This window comes from Pteropus alecto, unplaced genomic scaffold, assembly GCF_000325575.1.
Source record: "Pteropus alecto unplaced genomic scaffold, ASM32557v1 scaffold164, whole genome shotgun sequence".
Lineage (NCBI taxonomy): Eukaryota > Metazoa > Chordata > Mammalia > Chiroptera > Pteropodidae > Pteropus > Pteropus alecto.
In genome coordinates this window covers 26772822-26797229 of record NW_006439568.1, presented here as the reverse complement: position 1 = coordinate 26797229, position 24408 = coordinate 26772822, and the positions used below count along the sequence as shown (strand labels likewise).

Here is a 24408-nt window from a genome sequence, read left to right as displayed (position 1 = left end):
AGATCAGTTTAATTAAGAATTAAACTGACCATGCTCTGTCATGGTCTGTTATTCTACATTCTTTGCTGTTCCATTGAGTTGATTGGACATAAATGCGTATAGCAAATTGAATACAGTTCTCTTAGGGAGCTAAGTCAGTCTCAATAAATCATCAATAAATATTAATCATCATATTCACTGTCCTCATCATAAAGTATGAAATTAAGAGCACATCAAGGAACAAATATATCTAATGACTGGAGACAAGATTCTGGCACCCAGGATGGACACCACCAAGTAGAGAATATTTGTCATAGAATCTGCTCTTGATAAGACATAATTTTTTCAGGATATGTTACAACAGAATTCCTCAAAGTCTGATACTCTTGAGAGTCAAAATAAAAATGTACTTTTTATTTTAAATCTCATAGAACATAGAACAAACTGATTTTACAAAAGCCACTAAACAAATGACTATAAAATTAAAGATGATATTCTGGAATTAATTTTTGAGTTTAGGCCTACCTTTCCCTGGATTTAGAGAAAGATAGGAGGGAACTGAATAGTAAGAAAGGGCAGTTTAAAATTTTTCTTGTCTACGGCCATGCCACCCTAAACAAGCCCGATTCCATCTGATCTCGGAAGCTAAACAGGGTCGGGCCTGGTTAGTACTTGGATGGGAGACCACCTAGGAAGAGCAGGTGCTATAGGCATAAAAATTTTTTTAAAAAAAATAAGGAATTGTAAGCTGACAGGTCCTTGCAATCTGTGAGGTCAACCAAGGGTTGCCTTGTCTAAAAAAATAAATAAAATAATAAAATAATAAAAAAATAAAATGTTTTCTTGAGGAAAGTAAAGTGAACCTCATCTGCATGTGCGTCACATCCCAAAAACATCTCCAAAGAGAGGACTTGCCAGCAATGTACGCGGAAATAACCATCTGTGTCAACATAGATATGGGAGTACTGCCTCTTTAGAAGAATGATGCTTTGCTGCTTCCTACACAGTTCAGAACAATCAAGAATATTGGAGCTGTGGGGGACTATGTAAGGATATTCTGTATGACATTCTACCTTCTCTGTCTTATAGGTCTCACCCTTGTCTTTACTTCCTCCCTACTACTTCTCTGCTCTTTCCTCACTTTCTCAACTTTTTACCCTGGTTGGGCTTTAAGCCTATGAGTGGGAACATTAAATACCACTAAACCTATATAGTAGTTTAACAGTACTGTGGGTAGCAGGACCTAATAGAGAAATAATACAGGCCTCAGATTTGGACAGGCCCAAGTTCAAATCCCAGTTCAGCTGCATAGTAGCTTGTGATTTTGGTAAAGTTACCTAACTTCTCTCAGCTTCCTTATTTGTAAGATGATAATAAAATTTTATAGTAATAAAAGTTGAGTAGAGATTCAATGATATTCTTATATCGAAAAAAAATCTAGCACAAGTCCTACCACATTGTAGACCTTCAGTAAATAAATGTTTCTTACTTTCTTTTCTTCTGAAACATTCCCAGTACAGTCTCCCTAATGTTTTTTCTAAATGCTGAATTGACTTTGCTCTTTATTTTTTTTTCTAATTTAGAAGATGAGTATATCCCATAAATGGTCGCATGTGAGTTACCTTAGACAATTCTGTTTCTACTGAATTCATACTCAGGTTTCTGTACTTTTATGTTTTTTTCCAAAACATGTTCTTCATAAGTCACATAAAGTAATGAATAATTTGTTCCTTTTTAAGGTGTATATATTATAACTAAAATAAGAAAGTTCAACTTTTTGAGCAAAAGAGCCCATCTGGTATCTTTCACTCTGGCTTTTGGATTATTTCCTTTTAAAGAAAGCTCTAACATAAATTATTATTACACTTAGCAATTCGTTATTGTATTTTGGCTAGTTAAGTTGCAAGTAAAATCCCAGATAGAGTGATTTTTCCTGATGAAAGCAATGTCAGCCTCTTAATAATAATGTAGAAGTAGGAATTCCCATGTACATATATACACCAAAATAAAATACAATAAAATGATTTTAAATAAAAATATGTTCTCTTATTAAATGTCTGCAGAAACTTTTTTGAGAGATTCAATTGGTCCTATGTTTAAGATCATGGGAAGGTCAAAAAAATAATTAGTTTGTGGGGGTCGGCAGAAAAAATGACATAGATGACAGAGGCTTTGTTTATCCCTGTTGTGACCACTTCAAAGTTGGGACAGAAACACATAGAAGACAACAAGCGAAGTCTCCTGGGATCTAGATGAACAGAAGCACTACAACTAGGAAGAGAAATAATTAATCAATCTGCAATGGTAGAAGGTAGGAGAAGGCGAAGATGTGAGGCTGCTCCATCCAGAGCTGCTGAGTGGGACAGAGGCTATGGAAGCAGCAGCCAGCAGCTGCAGATGCCTCTTAAAGGGGCAATGTCCACAACCAGGCTTTCGCACTGATGGACCTGCTCCTCTGAGCACCAGTGCCTGGTCAGCTACACAGAGGACACCAAGGACTTAAAGGAGGACCCTGAGTTGTAGAGTGATGGTCAGAGGTGAGGCTCTCTCCTAGGCAGAAGTGCTAGCAGGATCCATCTGTTCCTCTGTTGAGCCCTCCCACTCCCAGTGTGCAGAGGCAATGACACCATAGCTGAGACTCATCAAACTGAATAACAGAGGTCTTTCTGCCCAGAGGAGTCCCTGAAACTCCACCTCCCAAACTCACAGTTCCACCCAAGCCACATCCAGTTGTGTCTTCAGCGAGTCCAGTGCTCCTTGCTGAGCAGAGCCAAGACTCACTGATGGCAGCTACTTCCGTTTCTGGTGTGGCCTCTTGAAGCAACTATAAGCACGGCATTTGTGGATTACTTGCTGAATCTTAACAGGTGGCCCCAGAAGGGCACCGGCTGGAGCTAAATTTGACCTTCAGTTGAATCCCTCTCAGGACTGTGCCACTGGATATCTACCACACAAAGCCACACTAATAAGACTGGGAAACATAAGAGCTTTGCTTAGTACATAAAAACAGACACAGAAAGGCAGCCAAAATGTGAAGACAAAGAGGCAGAAACCACATGAGAGAAAAGAACAGAGATCCAGGAATAATGGTATCAAGCAATCTAACAGATGCAGAGTTCAAAACACAGGTTCTAAAGATGCTCAATGAACTTAAGGGAAGTGTAGATGAACTCAGTGAGAATTTTAACAAAAAGATAAAAAACAAAAATGGAAATGGAAATTTAAAAAGGGAACCAATTGGAAATGAAGAACACATTGTCGGAGATCAAGAGTATACTAGAGGGAATCAAAAAGTGGATAAAGAAGAGGATCGAATCACTGATATAGAGGATGAGGAAGCCAAGAACACTCAATCAGATTGGCGAGAAAAAGAAGCCGAGACTATAATAATAATTTAAGAAGCCTATGGGACACTATTAAATGTAAAAATATCTATGTCATAGGGATCTTACTGAAAACAAGAAGGTGAAGAGCTATTTGAAAAACTAATGATGGAAAACTTTCCTAACCTGGTGAAGGAAATAGACATGCAACTTCAGGAAGCTCAGAGAGTCCCAAAAAAGATGAACCAAAAGAGGCCTGCATCAAAACACATTATAATTAAAATACCAAAAGTTAAATACAAAGAGAAAATCTTAAAAGCAGCAAGAGAAAAACAATTAGTTAGCTATCAGAAAGCTCCCATAAGACTAGCAGCTGATTTCTCAAAAGAAATTATGTAAGACTCAACATGATGAAAACCCAGGATCTACAACCAAGAATTCTTTATTCATCAGAGCTATCATTTTGAGTCAAAGGACAGATAAAGAGCTTCCCAGACAAAAATAAGCTAGAGGAATTCATCACCACCAAGCCACTATTACAGGAAATGTTGGAGAGATTTCTTTAAGAAGAAAAAACATGTATTTAAAACTGGAATAAAGAATGGTAATAACTACATTCCTATCAACAAATACCTCAAATGGAAAAGAATTAAGTGCTCCAACTAAAAGACAGAGTGGCTGAATGGATAAGAAAACGAGACCCCTATATATGCTGCCTACAAGTGACTCACTTCAGATGAAAAGACACACGCAGACTGAAAGGAAGGGGACGGAAAAAGATATTGCCTTGATGGACCTAGAGGATATTGTTCTAAATGAAGTAAGTCAGTTAGAAAAAGAAAAATGCCACATGATTTCACATACATGTGGAATCTAAAGAACAAAATAACAACAACAACAACAACAACAACAAAAGCCATAACAAACTCATACATAGAGAGAATATTTTGAGGGCTACATATGGGAGGGGGTTGAGGGGGTTGAGGGGGGACAGAAAAAAGGGCAAAGGAATTAAAAACTTCAAATGGATAGTTACAAAATAGACACAGAGATATAAAGTGTAGCATAAGGAATATAGTCAATAATGTTGTAACAAATATGTAAAAGGGAAGAGAGGTACTAGATTTAGTGGGGTGATCACTTTGTGAGTCATATAGATCTCTAATCACTATGCTGTACAACTGAAATAAATATATTATTGTATGCCAACTATAATTGAAAAAACTCATTAAGTTTTACAATGTAAATACAAGCAACTAATTGTCTATTATATTTCAATAATGCCAAAAATAATTAGTTTGTATATTTCCCCTTATATATACTAATATTATTATTCATAATAATATTTGTTAAATAAAAAAAACTTACTTAAATGGATAATTACTTTACCATGAGGCAAAAGGATAATTGTTTCTAAAGGATTCTAAATATGTTGTGATAAAAAAAGAAATGAGAAGGACCAGCTGACTCTATCCTTTAGAAATAAAGGCAGAAATTAAATACCTTAAGCATTGATTGTGTGATAACATGACTATAGTTAAGTCTGTAAATTATATGTTTTTTGAGATGTATATTATTTACCCAATAAACTACATGGTTTCTATAGCTATTAGTAATATTTGTTAAATACAGAATCTTATATAAATGACAATTTCAAAACCATGCCAACAGTAAAGTATTTATAGTAATTCTTTAGGAAATAAAGTGGATTGTATAAATGTACATTTAGGTATGTACAAAGTTGAGTGGTTTTGAATTCTTAAAGAAATTATGAAAGGTTTTTTATTTGCCTTTTTCCATCCTTTGTTTAGAGAGCAGGATAATTTGCAGATAATAGACTTTAGGAACTTTTATTATTGTACTTTTCTAATTTTATATCAGCACAAAGGAAAATCTATTCTTGAGCAACTGGTTGTAAAGCAAAGTTTGGGCTTAGTTTTGAGGACAACTGGGTTTTAATCCATGCACCCATAGTTTTATCCATGCTCTTACAGAAAACTTTCTGAATTTGGGGTTCTTCTTTTCATTGTAAATATGCAGATAATAATGTCTATTTTAAAATATTGTTTTGTGACAAAATAAGATAACTTATGTTATCTTACAAACTTTGCTTTACAACCAGTTGCTCAAGAATAGATTTTCCTTTGTGCTGATATAAAATTAGAAAAGTACAATAATAAAAGTTCCTAAAGTCTATTATTTGCAAATTATCCTGCTCTCTAAACAATACACACACACACACACACATATATACATATATATATGTGTGTGTATATATATATATATATATATATATATATATATATATATATATATATATATATATATATATATATATATATATATATATATATATATATATATATATATATATATATATATATATATATATATATATATATATATATATATATATATATATATATATATATATATATATATATATATATATATATATATATATATATATATATATATATATATATATATATATATATATATATATATATGAGATGGACCAAATGATTAGAATCAGAGAGAGATTTGAAGATGCTACTCTGCTAGTTTTGAAGTGGAAGAAGGTACCATGAGCCCAGAAATGCAGGAAGCCTCTAGAAGCTGGAAAACTCAAGAAGGAACCCAGCCTTGTGAATATGTTCTGCTATATTAAGACTCATTTTAAACTTCTTACCTATGAAACAGTTAAATAGTAATTATTTATCTTGTTTTAAGCCACTAAACTTTTGTAATTTGTTACAACAGAAAAAGGAAAGTAACACAATCAATAACACAAACTGACCACTGAAGAAATAGACACAAATGGTAGTATTTACTTAAAGGCAGAGATCTTACAAAACAAAAAATAAACAGAAATACTTCTATGGATATTTCTAATTACAAGTATTTGTATTATTATTACCTTAATATTTAATATTAAGGTATCATTTTATAATAATAATAGCTTTTATTACATATTATTTTGTAGCAAGTACTAAATCAGACACTGTACATCAATCATTTCAATTCACAGTACAATCATATAATTTTTTTGAATTTTAATATCAAGAAAGAAGCAAGTAGACCTTTAAAACTGCTCAAAGTCATGCAGATAATAAACAACAAATGAGAGATACATCCAGGACTAACTCCAAAATTCATGTTTTTAACCATCTTGCTCTATTATGAGGCTACCGTACTTGTGATAGTTCATTTTGTATTTGGTAATGGAGAGCTAAGCAAGGTAAGAGATATATTAAAAAGAACATTATAAAATCTAGCTTCAAAGAAACCTAAAAGATCATTTAGTCTAAATATTAATTACAAGAAAAATATTTTTCAATATATGTCACTAAATTTTACATAGTCTTTTCTTTACCCCTCAAATTACTCACTTTCTCCATTTCACTATAAATTTAGAACATTTGTCCTTTTATGATCTTTTAACAACTAAAAATGCAAAGTCTTTAACAATAATATGTATTTATTATTGATACAGCAATAAATCACAATATGGATTGAGTATCTGAGGAACAGAAAGTTAAATGTCTTGCCCTAGTATTGATGCTTTCATCAATGTTAGATGTTTTCAGTTATAAAGTTAGAGATGTAATCAATAACTAATAATCACTTCTGAGGTCCCTTTCATTAGTAAATCATTAGTAACATGAGAAGTATAAACAGAAACAGAAATTATTACCTGTGGCAACATGACGTCCCATTCCAAATATGGCATAAATGATGGCAGGAAACAGAGACCCATATAAACCAAACACTGGGTGCACAGATGAAAGAATGGCAAAAGCCAACCCTGTGAAGAAGACTGATGTAATTAAGACCATTTTATAACCCCAAGGTATAGTCTATTACAAAGTAGAATGGATATTGGTTTATTTAATGACAAAAAAAAAAAAAAACAGAATTTAATTATTCTACTTGCTAATGACAGAGTAGCATTATTGTCCTAAATAACAGAAAATTTACAAGTTTAATTAATTTTTAAATAAACTCTAGTTATACATTAAATTGTTGAAACAGTGCGAGATATTTTGGCTATACTTAAAATACATGAAATGTCTACCAATGAATAGTCCTTTCTTTATTTTTAAAAACCCACCTGTGTTGCTTGTTTACTGACTATGTACACATAAAAGTCTGGTGAAATAAATAAAAAGTGAGTATAGAAGAATCAGTGGCAGAGACTGCTCTAGGATTTTATACAGGCAGATGAAAGGCAGCAATCTGGTTGTTGGGAAGGATGCTGTTAAGGACAGGTTAACTTTTGAATGCTAAGTATTCCCCCATCCCCACCAAAAAGCACTTCCTGTCATTTATAGAATAAGCAACTTTGAAAAAAGTATTGTAGTTATTGTATTGGTCATATGGAAAGCTTTTAAAATAACTTTTCTCATCCATTTTCAGATGAGTTATCTGATAAAAATTATCTATCAAGAGACAGAATATCAAATGTTTTCAAGTAAAATGTGACCCACATTTCAGAAGATCACCCAGACCCACTAAATCAATGATAGGAGAAAAAGATCATGCAGCATATTTAACAAAAGCATCTTAGATTAATCATACGGACACTAAATTTTGATAAATGTGATAAATACCAACAGGAGAGGAGTTGGGCAGAGGTAGACCTATTTGGCTACTTGCAAAAGGCACATGGAAATACAAAGCTAGAAGCAGCCAGATGACCTCCTCTTGCTTTGTGAATACTTACCTCCTATTTATCTGTTTGCATTATGACAATAATACTTCCCTTTCTCTTTCTTTCATCCCCACCTCCAAAAGCTATAACAAAATTAGTTCAAAAATTGAATTTCTGTGGATCACATATTGCTATAAATTAAAGTGGGAATAATTATATAAACATATTTAACCAAAATCTATAAAAGATCTCTAGACCTATGTATGCAAAACATCACTTCAGTAAATTCTATAAGAATAACCTCAAAGACCAGAAATCAACCAGACACTTTCTTTATATTATTTGATACTGATACTGAGCTTTCAGTTTAAACAACAGTGTTGTTCACTCTCAGTGCAATCTATTTCTCTGCTAATATGGCAATGAACAATAGCCAAAATAGAAGAGGAATAAACTAATTCAGATGTACAGTGCTTTATAAATTCATTTACCCTTTCCACAAATAAAAACGACCAGCCCCAAGCTATTCACCCACACACATCTTCAAAAATGAGAGAGAGCTTGATAAAGTTTTCTTTTTCTGCTTCATTTACTATTCTGAGTCATAATGTAAGCTATATACATATTATCACACGCACATTCGCACAATCTAAAATATATTAAATCTTCTAAAATAATGAAGATATTAACTAGTTACAGTTACTTATATGTTGGAATTATCTATACTCTTCTCTATGTTTAGTAAAACAGCATTCAATTCATGAACAGAATTACAACTCTCTAACACTATTAATTTGGGGGAAAATTGCTGTAAATGCCGATAGATATTTGTATTACTTAATCTAAATATCTAAAAACAATACTTACTCTTATTTAAGTTAGATTAGGTAATACAAATATTTAACAGTATTTACAGAATTTCCCTCCCCCACCACCATTTAATAGAGTTAGAGAGTTGTAATTCTGCTTTTGTTAAACAAATGTCCTGTTTTATTAAATATAGAGAAAAAAGTACCAACAAATGGGTATTAGTGTGTGTGGGGTGAGAGAGAGAGATCGAGAGAGAGAGAGAGAGAGAGAGATTGGAGAAGGGAACAAATGCTTGAGATGTTTAGATGACTAATTATTTTTAAAGATCAAAAATCATGTATTAGTAATGCAAGTCTGAAGTCTGCTATATCCACACACACAAAAAAGGATCTCTAGAAAACTTTGAAAGATGCCATTAAAAAAAACAAAAAACAAAAAAAACAACAAAAAAAAACGTTTTGCAGGTGTAGTAATGGTTAATAAATTGGAGGAATAAAAGAGACTCTATTTTCCCAAATCAATATCATCAGTGTTTTCAGGGCCTGTGAACACTGCCAAACTTTCAAATGTCTCTAAGTATAAAGTTGGACATTAACCACCAGCACCCCTTGCCCCTCCAACCCAGACTGCAGCGAGAATAGCTTCCCTAGATAGATCGCCTGACCCCTGAACAAGGACCATGAAAGTAGATAGGCAGCTCAGTGTCTGCCTCTGCTCCTACTATGATATCTTTGTTGAATTAGCTAGAGAATGACAAAGTAGCTACTGGTAAGAAAGAGAAATGTTTATCACAGAGAAGATGATGCTTTATATTTTAAGATACCAACATTCATTTCACTTTCAGGACAGTTTTATCTAAATTTACATAAGAACAATTATTCAGAATATCAAGGAAAACTGGAACTGCAAAAGATTGTGTCTAGAAATTGAGTTATATATCCAAAGTTGGGAATTGTGCTAAATTACATATAGAGAGCCACTCTATTGAAGACTTCATAATATGTCAGCTTAGTGACTTCACCTCTTAATTATGAGGTCAGGCAGATAGGACCTACAGGCAGTGGTTTTACTCCTATCAGGTGTGACTACAAGAATAATAATATTTTATAGACTGTAGTCTTTGGTTATGGAGCTTCAATTACTACCCAGAAAACTACAACTAACACAACTCAATGGAACAAGTAAGTATTCCAATAGAATTCACTGGCCCAGATGTCAATCCTTTTTGTTTTAATTTTTATTTTTCAATTAGAGTTGACATTCATTATTATTTTATATTAGATTCAGATGTAGAGCGTAGTAGTTAGACATTTATGTAATTTACGAAGGTACCACTCAGCATAGTGCCCACCTGGCACTATATATAGTTATTACTATATTATTGATTATATTCCCTAAGCTGTTCTTCACATCTCTATGAATACTTTGTAACTATCAATTTGTACTTCTTAATCCATTTACCTTTTTCAGTCAGCCTGCCAACCACCCTCCAATCTGGCAATCACCAGTTTGTTCTGTATGTGTGTATGATTCTGTTTTCATTTTTATTCATTTATTTTGTCCATTGATTTCACATATAAGTAAAACCATATGATATTTACCTTTCTCTGTCTGACTATTTCAGTTAGCATAATAGCCTCTAGGTCCATCCATGTCATTGCAAATGGTAAGATTTCATTTTGGGGGGCTGCATAATATTCCATTATATATATGTACCGTTACTTCTTTATCCAATCTTCTTGATGAGCACTTAGGTTGCTTTTGTATCTTGGCTATTATAAATAGTGCTGCAGTGAACATAGAGGTGCATATATCTTTTCAAATTAGTGTTTTGGTTTTCTTCAGATAAATACCAAGAAGTACATTTGCTGGGTCATAAGGTAGTTCTATTTTAAATTTTTTGAGGAACCTCCAAACTGTTTTCCATAATGGCTGTACCAATTTGCAATCCCACCAACAGTGCACAAGGGTTCCCTTTTCTCCACATCCTCCTCAACACTTATTGATCTTTGATTTATTGATGAGGTCATTTTGACAACTGTAAGGATATCTCATTGTGGTTTTAATTTGCATTTCTCTGATGATTAGTGCCTTTGAGCACGTTTTCATATGTCTATTGGCCATCTGTATGTCCTCTTTGGAGAAATGTCTACTCAGGTCTTCTGCCCATTTTACAATTGGATTGTTTATTTATCTATTATTTATTTGTTTGTTTGTTTGTTTGTTTGTTTTGGTGTTGAATGATATGAGTGCTTTGTAAAATTTGGATATTAACCTCTTACTAGATGTATCACAGGCAAATATCTTCTTCCGTTCAATATGCTGTCTTTTCATTTTGCTGATGATTTTATTTGCTGTGCAAACTTTTTAGTTTGATGTAGTCCCATTTGTTTATTTTTTTCTTTTGTGTCTCCTACCAAAGGAGATATATCAGAAAAAAAAAATTACCAAGAGCAATGTCAGAGAGTTTACTGCCTATATTTGCTCAGAGGATTTTAATGTTTTTAGGTCTTACATTTAAGCTTTTAATCCATTTTGAGTTTATTCTCATATATGGTATAAGAAGGTGATCCAGTTTCATTTTTTTGCATGAATCTGTCTAGTTTTCTCAACATCAATTATTGAAGAGACTGTCTTATCACATTTTATATTCTTGCCTCCTTTGTCATGACCATGTAAGTGTGGATTTATTTCTGGACTTTCTATTCTGTTCCATTGATCTATATATCTGTTTTTAAGCCAGTACCATGCTATTTTAATTACTATGGCCTTGTAGTATAGTTTGATATCAGGTATTATGATACCTCCAAATTTGTTCTTTCACAAGATTGGTGTGGCTATTCAGGATCTTTTATGGTTTTATATAAATTTTAGGACTATTTATTCTACTTCTGTGAAAAATGTCATTGGTATTTTCATAAGGATTACACTGACTCTATAAATTGCTTTGACTAGCATGGACATATTAACAATGTTAATTCTTCCTACCCATAAGCATGGTATATGCTTCTATTTATTTGTATCTTCTTCAATTTTTTTAATGATATAATTTTCTGAATAAGGTCTTTAACCTCCATAGTTAAATTTATTCCTAAGCATTTTATTGTTTTTAATACAATTGTAAGTGGTACTGTTTCCTTAATTTCTTTTTCTAATAACTTATTATTGGTTTATGAAAATGCAACCAATTTCTGAATATTAATTTTGTATCCTTCTACTTTAATTTTTTTATCAGTTCTAACACTTTTGGTGAAGTCCTTAAGTTTCTCTCTATATAGTATCTTGTCATCTGAAAAAAATGACAGTTTTACTTTTTTCTTTCCAATTTAGATGCTTTTTATTTCTTTTTCTTATCTGATCACTGTGGTTAGGGCTTCCAACACTATGTTAAATCAAAATAGTGAAAGTGGACATCCTTGTCTTATTCTTCATCTTAAGAAAAATTATTTTAGTGTTCCCCAATGAGTATGATGTTAGCTGTGGGTTGTCATATATGGCCTTTATTATGTTCCCTCTATTCCCACTTTGTTGAGAGTTTTTATTAGAAATAGATGCTGGATTTTGTCAAATGCTTTATCTACATCTATTGATGTGATCATATGACTTTTATCCTTCATTTTTTAATGTGGTGTACCACATTAACTGATTTGTGGCTATTGAATCAACTTTGCATCCCAAGAATAATTCTAACTTGATTACGGTATATGAACTTGGCAATGTATTGCTAAATTTGGTTAGCTCATATTTTGTTGAGGATTTTTATATCTATGTTCATCAGAGTTATCAGCTTATGATTATTTTTATAATGTCTTTGATTTCGAATCAGGGTAGCGGTGGCCTAAGGTAATGAGCTTGAGAGTCTTCCCTTCCCTTGAAATTTTTGGAATAGTTTGTTTCTATTTATTAGGTAGATGTGCTATGTCTCCCAGTCTTGGCAGGGCGGCCTTATGTAGTAGATGTTCCGTGGAGCCCAGTGGCACTATCTCCCTGGTCGACAAAGCTGGATATTTGCAGGAGTGTCCTTTGTGTGGGTTGCACATGAGCTCCTATTGTACTTGATACATGATTGCCGCTGGCACAACAGTGGATGGGATTGACCTGAGGGTTTACTGGCTATGAGGATTGGCCACAACTGTAGCATGTGAGCTACTTTTGGGGGCTGACCCCCTGGAGTGGGATTTGCACCAGCAGGCTCTGGTGTCTACTGAGACCACCCTTTGGTGTAGCACTTAATGCACTAAACAGGTGGTGCTCTGTTTTGGTCTGAAGTCAGCCCCCAGGTATATTGGTTTTTAGGGTCTCTTGCTAGGGGTTACCATGCAGATCAAGATCAGCCTCTGTCTGTGACCAGCTTGGGCACCTGGTCAGAGATACAAAGGAATCCACGGTTGGTTACTGCCTATGCTGGACCTGGAAGCACATGAGAGAGGCCATGCTGCAAATCAAGACTGGCTGCCACCTGTTCTTGGCCTGGGACAGCTCGGTAAAAGGTGCAGGGCGCTTGGAGGACCACAACCACCTGCTGGCTTTCTGTAAGTCTCAGCTGCTAAAAAAGCCTCTTGCTGTGTGTGAGTTGGGTGGGGCGAGGTTCCCCCAGTGGAGCCAGTGGATTTCACTAGGCCAATAAAAATTCAGATTTGGCCATGTGTGGGAAGGGCTTAATACAGGAAAGATGGTGTCTGCCCATCAGCTACACAGGAGAAGGGCCCAGCATAGAGAAAATGGCAGCTGTCTCACCAGCTCTCACCCAAAAGCCACTCAACTCACTTTCTCTCTGCATGTCTCTCGCACCTTTCAAGCCTCAGTTCCTCCCACGGAGCCCAGGATGAGTGCCTGGGAGTAAAAGAGTCTTGTGCGGGCCCTTTAAGAGGACACCCAGGTTACCAGCAGCCTTTCATCTCACCCAGATGGACAGAATGCCTGGTGATTTTCGCAGCCAGATGTTAGGGGGCTCCTCTTCCCGGCACTGGTGCTCCAAGCTGGGGAGTAAGGTATAGGGCTGGCAGCCCTCGCTCTTCAGGGGGCACCTCCGCAGCCTAGATATATCCCTCCCAATTCTTGACCGCCCTGTGTGGGTATGGAACCAGCCAATTTCACATCTCTGCCCACTCTAGTCTAAAAGTGGCTTCTTTTTTATATTTTTTAGTTATAGCACTTTTGTTTCACTAGTCTTCAGATGGTTCTCAAGGTTTATTTTTTTATAATTTAGTTGTAATTTTAATGTGGTCATGGGAGAAGGCAAGTACAGTGTTTACCTACTCTGACATTTTGACTGGAATGCTGAACATCATTTCTTAATGGGAAAAGGCCATGTCCACATTTATATATGTTTCTCTCTTCTACTATATCTTCCCCCATGTTACTGAAATGATAGAAAGATCAGGGCTTGTCTCAAGGTAAGCTCTTATATGTCTCTTTCTTTTTCATCCAAACCTTAGCTTTACAAAAAAAAAGGAGCACCTCTTTGATCTCAGACCTAAACTGTTTTGCTCTGCTCCAGCTTTGCTAGAACTATGCTGGGACACTGGTTGCCATTCTCTAAATGTATACCAGTGTATACAGTTCCCTTCAAATCCTCTCGAGAAAAAGAGTGGTTAATAGGACCTGATTTTTTTTTTAAGGACATTTCATATAATACCATATATCTGTAGCTAATCAAGTCTTGCCAGCTTTTTAAGACTGCCACTTTGTTCTCTATATTGATCCAGGTTTTTACCACCAAATATTTATTTCATATTTTAGTATATAGATAGAATTATAACACTCTTCATGTTTCTAAATAAAAACACGGAATTCTTTGGCAGCTCTCTACTAAATACAACCTACAAGGCAGAAAGTGGCTGAAACCAACATTCCACAAATTTTAATGAAGACAATGTTCCCACCCTTACATACCCGCACCAGACAGATATTGTAAAGGATGAAGTAACAAAATCATATTCTTATGTACTTTTGTAAAATTTTTGAGGTAGGAAAATATAACAAGTCACTTGTTCTACACTTTTCTGTCTCTTTTCAAGAACATAGCAAAAGACTGTGTATTCTTTCACATATTTTTTTAAATAGAAATAAAGAAATCTAGGAAGACAGATTAATATTCTTAAAAACAACATAATTTGGAGGCAGTAAGCACTTCCAAGAATTGAATATAATATCTTTGTGTGGGCAATGATAAAAATTATTTCCCTCTGATAACTGTTTGTTGTGGTCTTAGCATAGTTATTAGCAAACCACAGTGTAATCAGCTGTCTGGTTCACAGCGTCGGCATGCTCAGGTTTAAGCAATATTACAAGCAGGTCTCCCAGGGTAAATTTACATGTATTCAATACCACAACTATATGAAAACAAAATTTCCATAAACACATTTTCTTGGTTCACAGACAAATATTATTAATCAAAGAGGAGTAAGCCTGATTACAGATTCACTGCAGCCTATTATTCCCTTTTGTTGCTCCCTAGCTTTTAGTAAAGTCTCATCCAAACATTTTATCCATGTGTCACCTCTGACACATGATAAAAGCTATTATTCACTGATATTCAGCCAGTATTAAAGTGAATCTCCCCTTCCTCTTTCGTCCCAAGCTAGTCTAGCAGAGGGCAGTGAGAGGCTCTCAAGGGACAGAGGAGCTCTGGTATAGGTAATTTTTCCCATTAGCAGAGCCCTCTTCTGCCCTCAACCAGAAACTTTATCAAAGAAAATTACATGTCTTCATGGGACGGGGCAGCCTGAGAGGTTGACTTGAAAGGAGGATCAGGAGTTTCATTGCCCAGTGTGAGCCCCAGTTCTACTTAGGTTATTTCTGTTATACTCAAACCAGAGAAGAGAAAGCAGTGAGGAGTGAGGAATGGAGCCTAGCAGATACAGTTCTGAATTCTGCTTAGCAGTACTAGAATTGGGGGCAAGTCACCTAATGTTATGAGCCTTAAACTCCTCTTCTCATGAAAATATACAGTACAATATATCTATCTTGCTGTGTTTTATAGAATTAGGAACAATTAGTGTAACACATTTAAATTGTAGTAACACTCAAATGTATAGTTAAGATGATTAGAAGTAACCCAACTTAAACCTAATTAGGCAAAGAAAAAAATGTGTTTGTACATGCAAGTGAAAAGTCAGGGGTATACTAGCTATCATAAGGATTCAGTTTCTCTCTGCTATGTCCTTTGCTGGGTTGGCTTCATTTTCAGGCTGAGAGGCCCTTGGAACCTGTAAAGGTGTATCATCTTTACTGTCAGTAGTCCCATCACAAAATATGTCTCTTCCTTGAACGTCCCACATGTGTCTTGGGATCTAGACTAATTAGACCATTCAAGTCACTTTCATTGCCACTATCATTTTAAAATAAGAAATGGCTGACTTGTTGTGTAGTAAATCCATACTCTTGTGCCTACAGGGCAAATCTCATCCCTGAACCAATCACTGAAAGTGGGCTAATTATCATGACTTGCACCACAAGCCTTCACCTGGACCAATGACTGTGTCTGGATCTAGCTCTAAACACTGTTGTCTATTAGAATCTAGGACAACTGAAAAAAAAAAAAAAGAACAAGAAAAAAAAAGAAATACAATGGCTCAGTGTCTGGGAACTGCTCCCAGAAAAAATCTGATTTTAATTGCTTGAAATGAGACCCAGATATCGTGTTCTTTAAGCCCCAGGTTAGTTCTAATGGATCCTCAAGGTTGAGGATATTGGTCTAGGGGGACTCAATCTACTGATCAGCCTGGACTCCATCACTAGAGCCAAAATTAGAATTTCACACAAATCACATGTACTAAAAATGGATGAAGGATTATTCTCCAAAAACAATATGAGACATAGTTACTAAAAGAAACAAAAATGGACCCTAGCTGGCAGAAACAGCTATATAAGCCATACTACTATATAAGCCACATATCTTCACACTCGCTGCCTATCTATTTTGTTGCAAACGTTACCAAGTTCTGGACACCCTAAAAAGAAAAGTCATGATTTTTCTATGTGAATAGGCCTAAATATTATAGGAAACATTATTCTAAGTGCAGAAATATGTAAATGGCCCTTTAATATATAAATTTCCATTAATTACATTTATTAAAAATGAAAAGGAAATCAGAAGTGTAGAGTAAATCCTGGAGCTATGGTGAAAGATGGGTCATGGGACAAGGGGTACTGATGAAAAGGGGAAAATCCAGCAGAGTGTCGCTAGCTCCTGGGTATATTTTTATGGGGGTCAGCGCTAGTATAGTTTAGACTTAGTTAGCAATATTTGGCTGCCTTTGTTTCTGGAGAAGAGAAAAGTTGCTGTCAGGGAAACAGTGATTAAGGGAGTCAGGTTAGAGATATGTAGCTATTGCTAGGGTTCTGATTTCTCAAGGCTGAGACCATGCCGGGAAAAATTCTCGTACAAACATTTAATTTTTGCAATGCAATGCGCTTTACAGATTTCTACTTATTGTTCCACATGTCACTAAGCTGCCCTTAGGAGTACAATGAAGCTCAGCTTCCACACATGTTTTTGTGCCAGTAATGCTACATCTTCTACATAATTATAAGGAATATTCATCTTTTGTCTGTAGCCCAAAACACCGTGGCAGCATAAAATTTTCATGGTTTAGGAACAAAATTCTAGGTGATCTCTTGGAATGCAAGGCAAAACATTTTTACATTGCTCCCTAGTTGAGTAGGTTCTTACATGTCAAGTCATGCGTTTTAGATCTCTACCCTGTCTCGATGCTTGATTTTCAGGTTGGAAACAAAATTCCCTTAAAGTGGTTATTCAGGCTAGAATGTGACCTAAATACTCTAGAGACCAGAGTTTTATACTGCTTAGTTTGCCAACCATGTTCATGACATATTTTAAGTCAATGACATTTTCTAGAATGTTTGCTCATCTTCAAGATACATTCTGTAGTGATGTCCTATAAAATGTCAGTTAAAGAACATTGCAGTTGATACTAATTTTAATGCTTCTTACCTGATGTTAGTAATGAGAGATCTCAATTTTTAAAAAATATTTTTAAAAATACAAATAGTTTCTAAGAAATATTTGAACATGGTGAAAGAATTATCTAAAGTTTCTTTTCTCGTTTTTCTTCTTTGAAATGAGCACATCTACATTTATATTTATTTACATTGGGGACAGGCAATCACTCCTACATCAGTCTGGTATAGCCTATGGACTCCTTTCCAGAATACTTTTTAAAACTAAGTAACAGAAAATATATAGGATTATAAATAAATAAAGTATATTGGAATATATTAGTGCAGGTTCACAGACCTGAAGGTTCTATAAATCTAAGTTGAGAATCTAATCTTATACAATCTCTATATAAAGGCTTTATTCACAAGTGAGTTCAAGGCATTTTAAAAAAGCGTGTTAGAAGGTGTATTGGCAGGGGATACAAATTTAGATATTCATAGAGCTAGTCAGGTAACGGGAGTACTGGCAGGCAGGGTGGCAGTGCCTGTATGACTGGTGGCGATTGTGACAAAATGTGAAGTGCATGCCCTGTATAAAGGAAGTAGCCTTTATTAAGGTCTAACAGATTTTTGCCACGTGGGAATGGCAAATCTATATGGCTATATATTCTCCTTCTTCAAGAGAAGGCAAGCATCTGGATTTTTATATAATACTTATTAATGATGGCTAGAGATAAAAATAATACTGGGAAAAGGAAAGATACCTTTTACCAGATTTTCCCAGAGGGCTGCAAACTCACAACTTCAGAAAAGTAAGAGGAATTAGAAGAAATTAATTACTCATATTTTATGTCTTTTTTTTACTATCAGTATCTTTATTACATTTATTTTGAAAACATAAGAATTAATTTAAGTGTAATTCTTTCCTAGATTGGTAGCATGCTGTCCAAGAAAATCAGAGGCTTCGGGAGCTAAATTGCTTTTAATTATTCCACCAAACGTTTATTGAAAACCTGCTTCTATGTGCCAGGCATATACAAGTTGGTAAGAATATGAAGATTAAGACATTGTCTTTGTTCCCGGAGCTTACAGACCAGTGTGGAAAGAGTTATATCAAAAGATTATAATGTAATCTGTTAAGGCCAATCATAGAGATATGTAAAAAGTACAAAGGGAGTAGCAATGCCTTTCCAGGAATTTGAGAGGGATTCTCAGAGGAAAGATCTCTTTGAGTAGATCTTTGTACCAAGGGGCCCAGATTATTAATGATCCGATAAGTTATTATGAAGAGTTGGGCAAGAATTCTGAATAGGAAAGCGGAATGTTCAAATTTTTATGATCATTTTGGCTGCACTATAGAATATGGCCTACAGAAGGAGACAGAGTAGAAAATGAAGCCTTGAAAGATGAGAATTTCAATAGTTTAGACAGTAAACTATAGACGCAGCAGGAGGCAGGAAGGAAGATTACTTGGTTGGAAAGATATTTAGGAATAGAAACAACAGAAATTAGTGGTCGGTTTCATACTAATAGTCAGAGTGGCAAGAGAGGGAAGAGTTGAGAATGACACTTGAGAAGTAGTCTAGAATAAAATTTAGAGCATAGTCCCTGGAGCCAGACTACTTGAGTTCAAATCGTAATTCTTCCACTCATTTGCTGTGTGACTTTAAGCAAGTTATTTATCCTCTCTGAGCCTCGATTTCATATAAATGTCAGTATTCTTATAACAGTGTTTACAGTTGTGCCTGAACATAATAACTATTATTATTATTAATTATTATAATTCTGGTTAGGATGGTGGTATCATTCAATTTGTTTTAGAAGATTAAATATTGCATTTGAAGTGCATTTAGAAGTGCTAGCTTCGCATAGTTGAATATGTGAATCTTGGGTTGAGAAAAAACTTCATTAGCACAGTGATAAGGATTAGAGCCTCTTATTTGTAAAGATGAAATAGCCTAAGGCATTTTGGGGGAATTCAACAATTTTATATAATTCAATTGTGCTGAGTAACTGAAAAACTGCTTCATATATCAGTAGAGCAAAAACAGATATTTGTTTCTATAGTTTTGTTATGATGTGAGAACAAAAATTACCCTTTTTTCTTCTAATTTTCCTAAAGAAATGGAGCTGGTAATTATTGCCAATATTGTATTCACACAAATGAAAGGTAATAATGTCTAAATGCCTTCCTTACTCTATATTCTACTGTAGTTATTTTCCTTTACACTTTATCTTTGAGTCTAAAAACTGTGGGGATGAAACCTAAATGTAAAAATAATTTTAAGAGAAGGATATTTGTATCTTTATAAAGAAATACCTTCTGTTATTAATAACAGTGGTATTATGAATAAGTCTAGTTATTTTGACACTGTAGAGTGTAAAGTATAAAATGTTAAGAGTGTTGACTTTGGAATCAAGTCCCGACTCTACCGCTTATTAGATATGAGGTCCAGAGAAAATCACTTACATTTCTAAGCCTCCATTTTCTCATATGGAAAAAGAATAGACTGCTGTCTCTTGAGATTTTTTTAGGATTGGGGAAAATAACGTATATAAGGGGCTTAACGCAGTGCCCCTTAAAACAATGTTATGATATTTCACCTTTTATCTCTCCATAGTGGGTAAGCATGAGAAAGTTTAAGAGAATTGTTTTAAAAAGAATAGGTACTTTTAGAAGGATGAGTCTTTTTATATACCAACAAAAACCTTTAAGGTCTTTTTAGCTATGAAGCCTTGTCCAAGCTCTAATAGACTTCCAAAAGAACCAGCAGCCAGAGCCATAAATTTCTAAGACACAAGGACTGAGACAACTTTGTGCTTCTCATAGTTGGAGGCTAGCCAATATGTTTCTTCATCACCAATAAAATAAATGAATCATAAAATAGTATTTCTCAAAATCTATATCCAAATAAAAGCCATATAATTAATTACCAATGACTTACACATAAATGATTTCACTAATAACATATCACAGGTATCTTTATCACATTATCAAATTTCTTTATTGACCTGATATTTTACAAATATGAAAAAAAAACAAATTATTTAAAAAATATATTTGTCTTTCATTTCACATTAAATTAGAGCAAAGATTTATAAAATATACTGAAATTATCTGGTGAAAAAATCCTTATAAATTCATCTAAGTTTCAAAGTACATAGTAGTTTCTCATTTTCAATTTAAAATTGAATAAAAACAAGGCTGAAAATGCCTTATCCTGTTATTTGCATTGAATCTTTATGAAATATTACTATGTTTTGATGTTGGCAAAATGGTCACTAAAAATGGAATACAAGACAATTCAGAAAAATGGAATCCCATAAAATATGATAGTATTATAGATCTTAAAACCACCACTATATATTTTCCTTATCACACTAAAAACAGAAATATACAAACCACTTTGTTTCACCTACAGAATAATTCAATTAAGAGTGCTTATAATTTAACATCAGGAATAATAGTTTAAGCCAAGGGGGTAGTAAACTGCAAAAAAACATAAATCTACAAAGTATATGCTACGGAAAGTATTCCACTCTCTCAATCCTGAAAAGGTAGTTCCTTTTTTTACTACAGAGAGGAAATTATTACCTAAATTAATGGAAAAAATATGAATTTACCTTCAAGAAAAACACACACACACACACACAAACACACACGTTCACACACAAGTGCACACTAGAAAACTAAGCACTTTTCACAAGAGAAAGACCTATCTGAATCCAGAATATTATTTAGTACTTGCCTTGGGAAAATTAAAATTAGACTTCTCAACAGTTTAAATTTCTTATTGAGAAATAAATGCAGTGCATAATGTGTTACAGAATAAAATCGACATGCACAGTGAAACACATAAGCTCTAAGGGCATACAAGATTCTCTTTCCAAATAATGATCTTGGCAAAGAGCCTCCTTTATGTACAAAAACTATGTTCCTTGCTTATAGCAGCTCTCCAGGCTGCAAGAGGTAATGTGTGCTGCTAACTCGGTTTACAAATGAAGTGTTCAAGCCAGGAGATATTTTATAGTTTAATTCAGTGAAAGCAGAAAACTATATTAGCAAGGTCAAGCTGTAATAACTCATTCTCCAATAATTACTGATCTCGTACTGTTATATAGTATGAATTTTAACATTGCAAATATGTAATGTCATTCAAAAATTGGTTCAATTACTAATAGCTATAAAAATAGCAAAAAAAAAAAGACAACTAGTAAAACATACATAGTTATACAGATATTCAGTACACAAATATTCAATATGTTTATTCCCCCAGAGTCAATTAAATATCCATTTCATTAGCTCAGTTGTAGATCTGAGGTTACAATACTCTTTCACTAAAGCAAAGTAACTTTATTCTGCATAAAATGGGAAAATCAAATGTAGTACATTACCTTGTGTCACCTGTTGAATTGCCAACATTATCCCAGACACGGTATCTGGAAGCAAGTTTTCTTTCAGATTGTAATGTGGCGCCCATTCCAAAATAGGTAGCCGCCTTATACACCACTGTTTAAAGTCTTCACAATGGGGGATATGCATCTTGTTCCAGAGCACACTTTTCTTTTTCCTCTTTGCCCCTGTCATTTTTCAGATTACCTCTTATAGAAGTAAACTTTAGACAAGCAAACAATCGTTGCAGAACACCTCCTTTCAGCACCAGGCTCCAATTCGTCTGTGGTTAACAATGTCAAAGCTATTCAAAAAATAAATCAATGTAAGAGAAGGTCAGAGAGAGAGATTAACAGAAGCATTTAAATATATGCAGCCAGGCTGTATATCTAAATATGGTGCAATTAATTATTCTAGATAAAAAATAAAGATTAAAACCTTGAATTCTTATCTGAATGAGATGGAGAGAAGTGGTTCCTGTTAGTGTAATATTTTTCCGGTCTTGGAAAAGAAATGGATTCAGTGTTAAGTTGGTCTACAGCTTTCTCACCAATAAGTTCCCTTATATTCACTCCAGTCTTATTTTTTGGAGGGGGCTCCAATCCCAATGGCTAATGTAGTTTTGGGCGTGTGTTGGAAGTGAGCTGGGTTATGCTAATAAAATCAGGAAGCATTCAGCTAGTTCAGTCTCTCTCTACAAGATATGTAAAAACATAAAATTGCCAGAGGAGTCTGTTCTGAAAAGTAAAATCAGAGAATCCGGACTTATTTCTTTGAGAAGTGTATATTTTCAATATTATCAAATGACTACCAGTTCTACAAAATTCAGAAATATCAGAGAGCCTTGCTAATAGCCTTATCTATTTTTATTCCGTGGGAGATGAGATTTCCATTCATACAGAAACATTCAGACAGACACTGCCCACTCTGGGAACAGAATAGCCAGTTCTCATAAACAAACTGAAATTTCATCTCATAAGCATCACAATGAACAAATATTGGTGGCAACCATTCTTCCCTGTCTCTGAAACTACTTATTCAGTTTTCTCTATTTCTCCAAGTCATACAATTCTATCACTTATAGTTTTGTAAGTGAAATTTCTTAAGGATTAACATATGGTTGAAACTATTTTTTGAAGCATCCTCAACTCTTTTGTGATGCTGCCCTCTTTTCACATAACTTTTTTTGGGGGGAGTGGTCTTTTTTTTAGAAAGGGTGTTACATTTTATAATAAAACAAACAGGATGTCAAATTTTTATTTTATGATTGTTACCCCCAGCTTCAGAAGAAAAACCATAAATACAATAATGAGCTATGCTATTAAGCCAAAAAGCCAACATATTAACTAAATTTGTGAGGCCAAGAAAAAGAATACAATGTTTATAGTTTCCTGTAGCCCTTTTAATGCCTATTTGTCCAGACAATAGAAAGTTTCTGGAAGCCTTCAGAATAACAAAGTACTTGGATCCGTTGGCTATTTCCAAGGTCCCCTGCTCTACATTTTCTCATTGCTTTTAAATTAAGATGAAGAGCTTCCCTGTCAGCTTTCCAAAGATGGTATCTCTGGTTTTCTGTCTGTGTAAAAATATCTTTCTTTTTCAATCCAATGAATCAGAATTATGTAGCAATATATGTATACTTCATTCATATGTGCAGAATAGAATTTGCCTTTTATTTTTCCAATTGTTTGCACTGTGTTAAATTTACAAACTTTTCATTAATTTAGATTTGAAATCTCATTAAAGACTAAGTTGTATAAATTGGTATGAAATGTAAACTTACTACATAAGTAAATTTATCTTTAGTAGAGATATTATGTTGATTTTTCTTCATAAACAGCTACATTTAACTTTGTATTATACACTTCAGTATATAAACAAGGAAACTTAGAAACTACAGGTATACTGAGTATATATTACTTTTATAATCAAAATTAACAATAAAGATATTTTTTCAAAACATCTAGTTCACAAATTCAGATCTATGCTGACAAAATGAGAAGAATAATTGAAAGCTTGACTAAAATCACCAATCAACAGCAATGATTTGTGTAATATCAGTCATTTTTTGAAAACTTCGTGTTACACCCTGAACAAGCCCGATCCCATCTGAACTCGGAAGCTAAGTAGAGTGGGGCCTGGTTAGTACTTGGATGGGAGACCACATAGGAATACCAGGTGCTGTAGGCGTAAGTAAGTAAGTAAGTAAATACATAAATAAAAACTTTGTGTTACATGTTGGTAATAAGAAATTCACAAAAATAGGATTATTACACTTGAAAATGAATCTGTATTGAAATACCTAAACATATTAGTGCCAGCAATTATTATAAAACATCCTAAGA

General features: G+C 34.2%; 1 protein-coding gene and 1 pseudogene across 1 annotated transcript in view; one reads left to right on the top strand and one right to left on the bottom strand.

Annotated features, from left to right (window-relative positions):
• SLC26A7 (solute carrier family 26 member 7) overlaps window positions 1–22633 on the bottom strand; it is a 129423-nt gene extending 106790 nt beyond the window's left edge. The window contains exons 1-3 of the mRNA XM_006916681.2: window positions 22502–22633; window positions 22066–22367; window positions 7000–7110 (exon numbers count right to left, since the gene is read on the bottom strand). Of these exons, the coding sequence (XP_006916743.1) occupies window positions 7000–7110; window positions 22066–22258 (304 nt within the window). The 5' untranslated portion in view covers window positions 22259–22367; window positions 22502–22633. The remainder of the gene's footprint in view (window positions 1–6999; window positions 7111–22065; window positions 22368–22501) is intronic.
• LOC112483748 lies at window positions 574–692 on the top strand (annotated as a pseudogene).
• Window positions 22634–24408: the final 1775 nt, after the last annotated feature.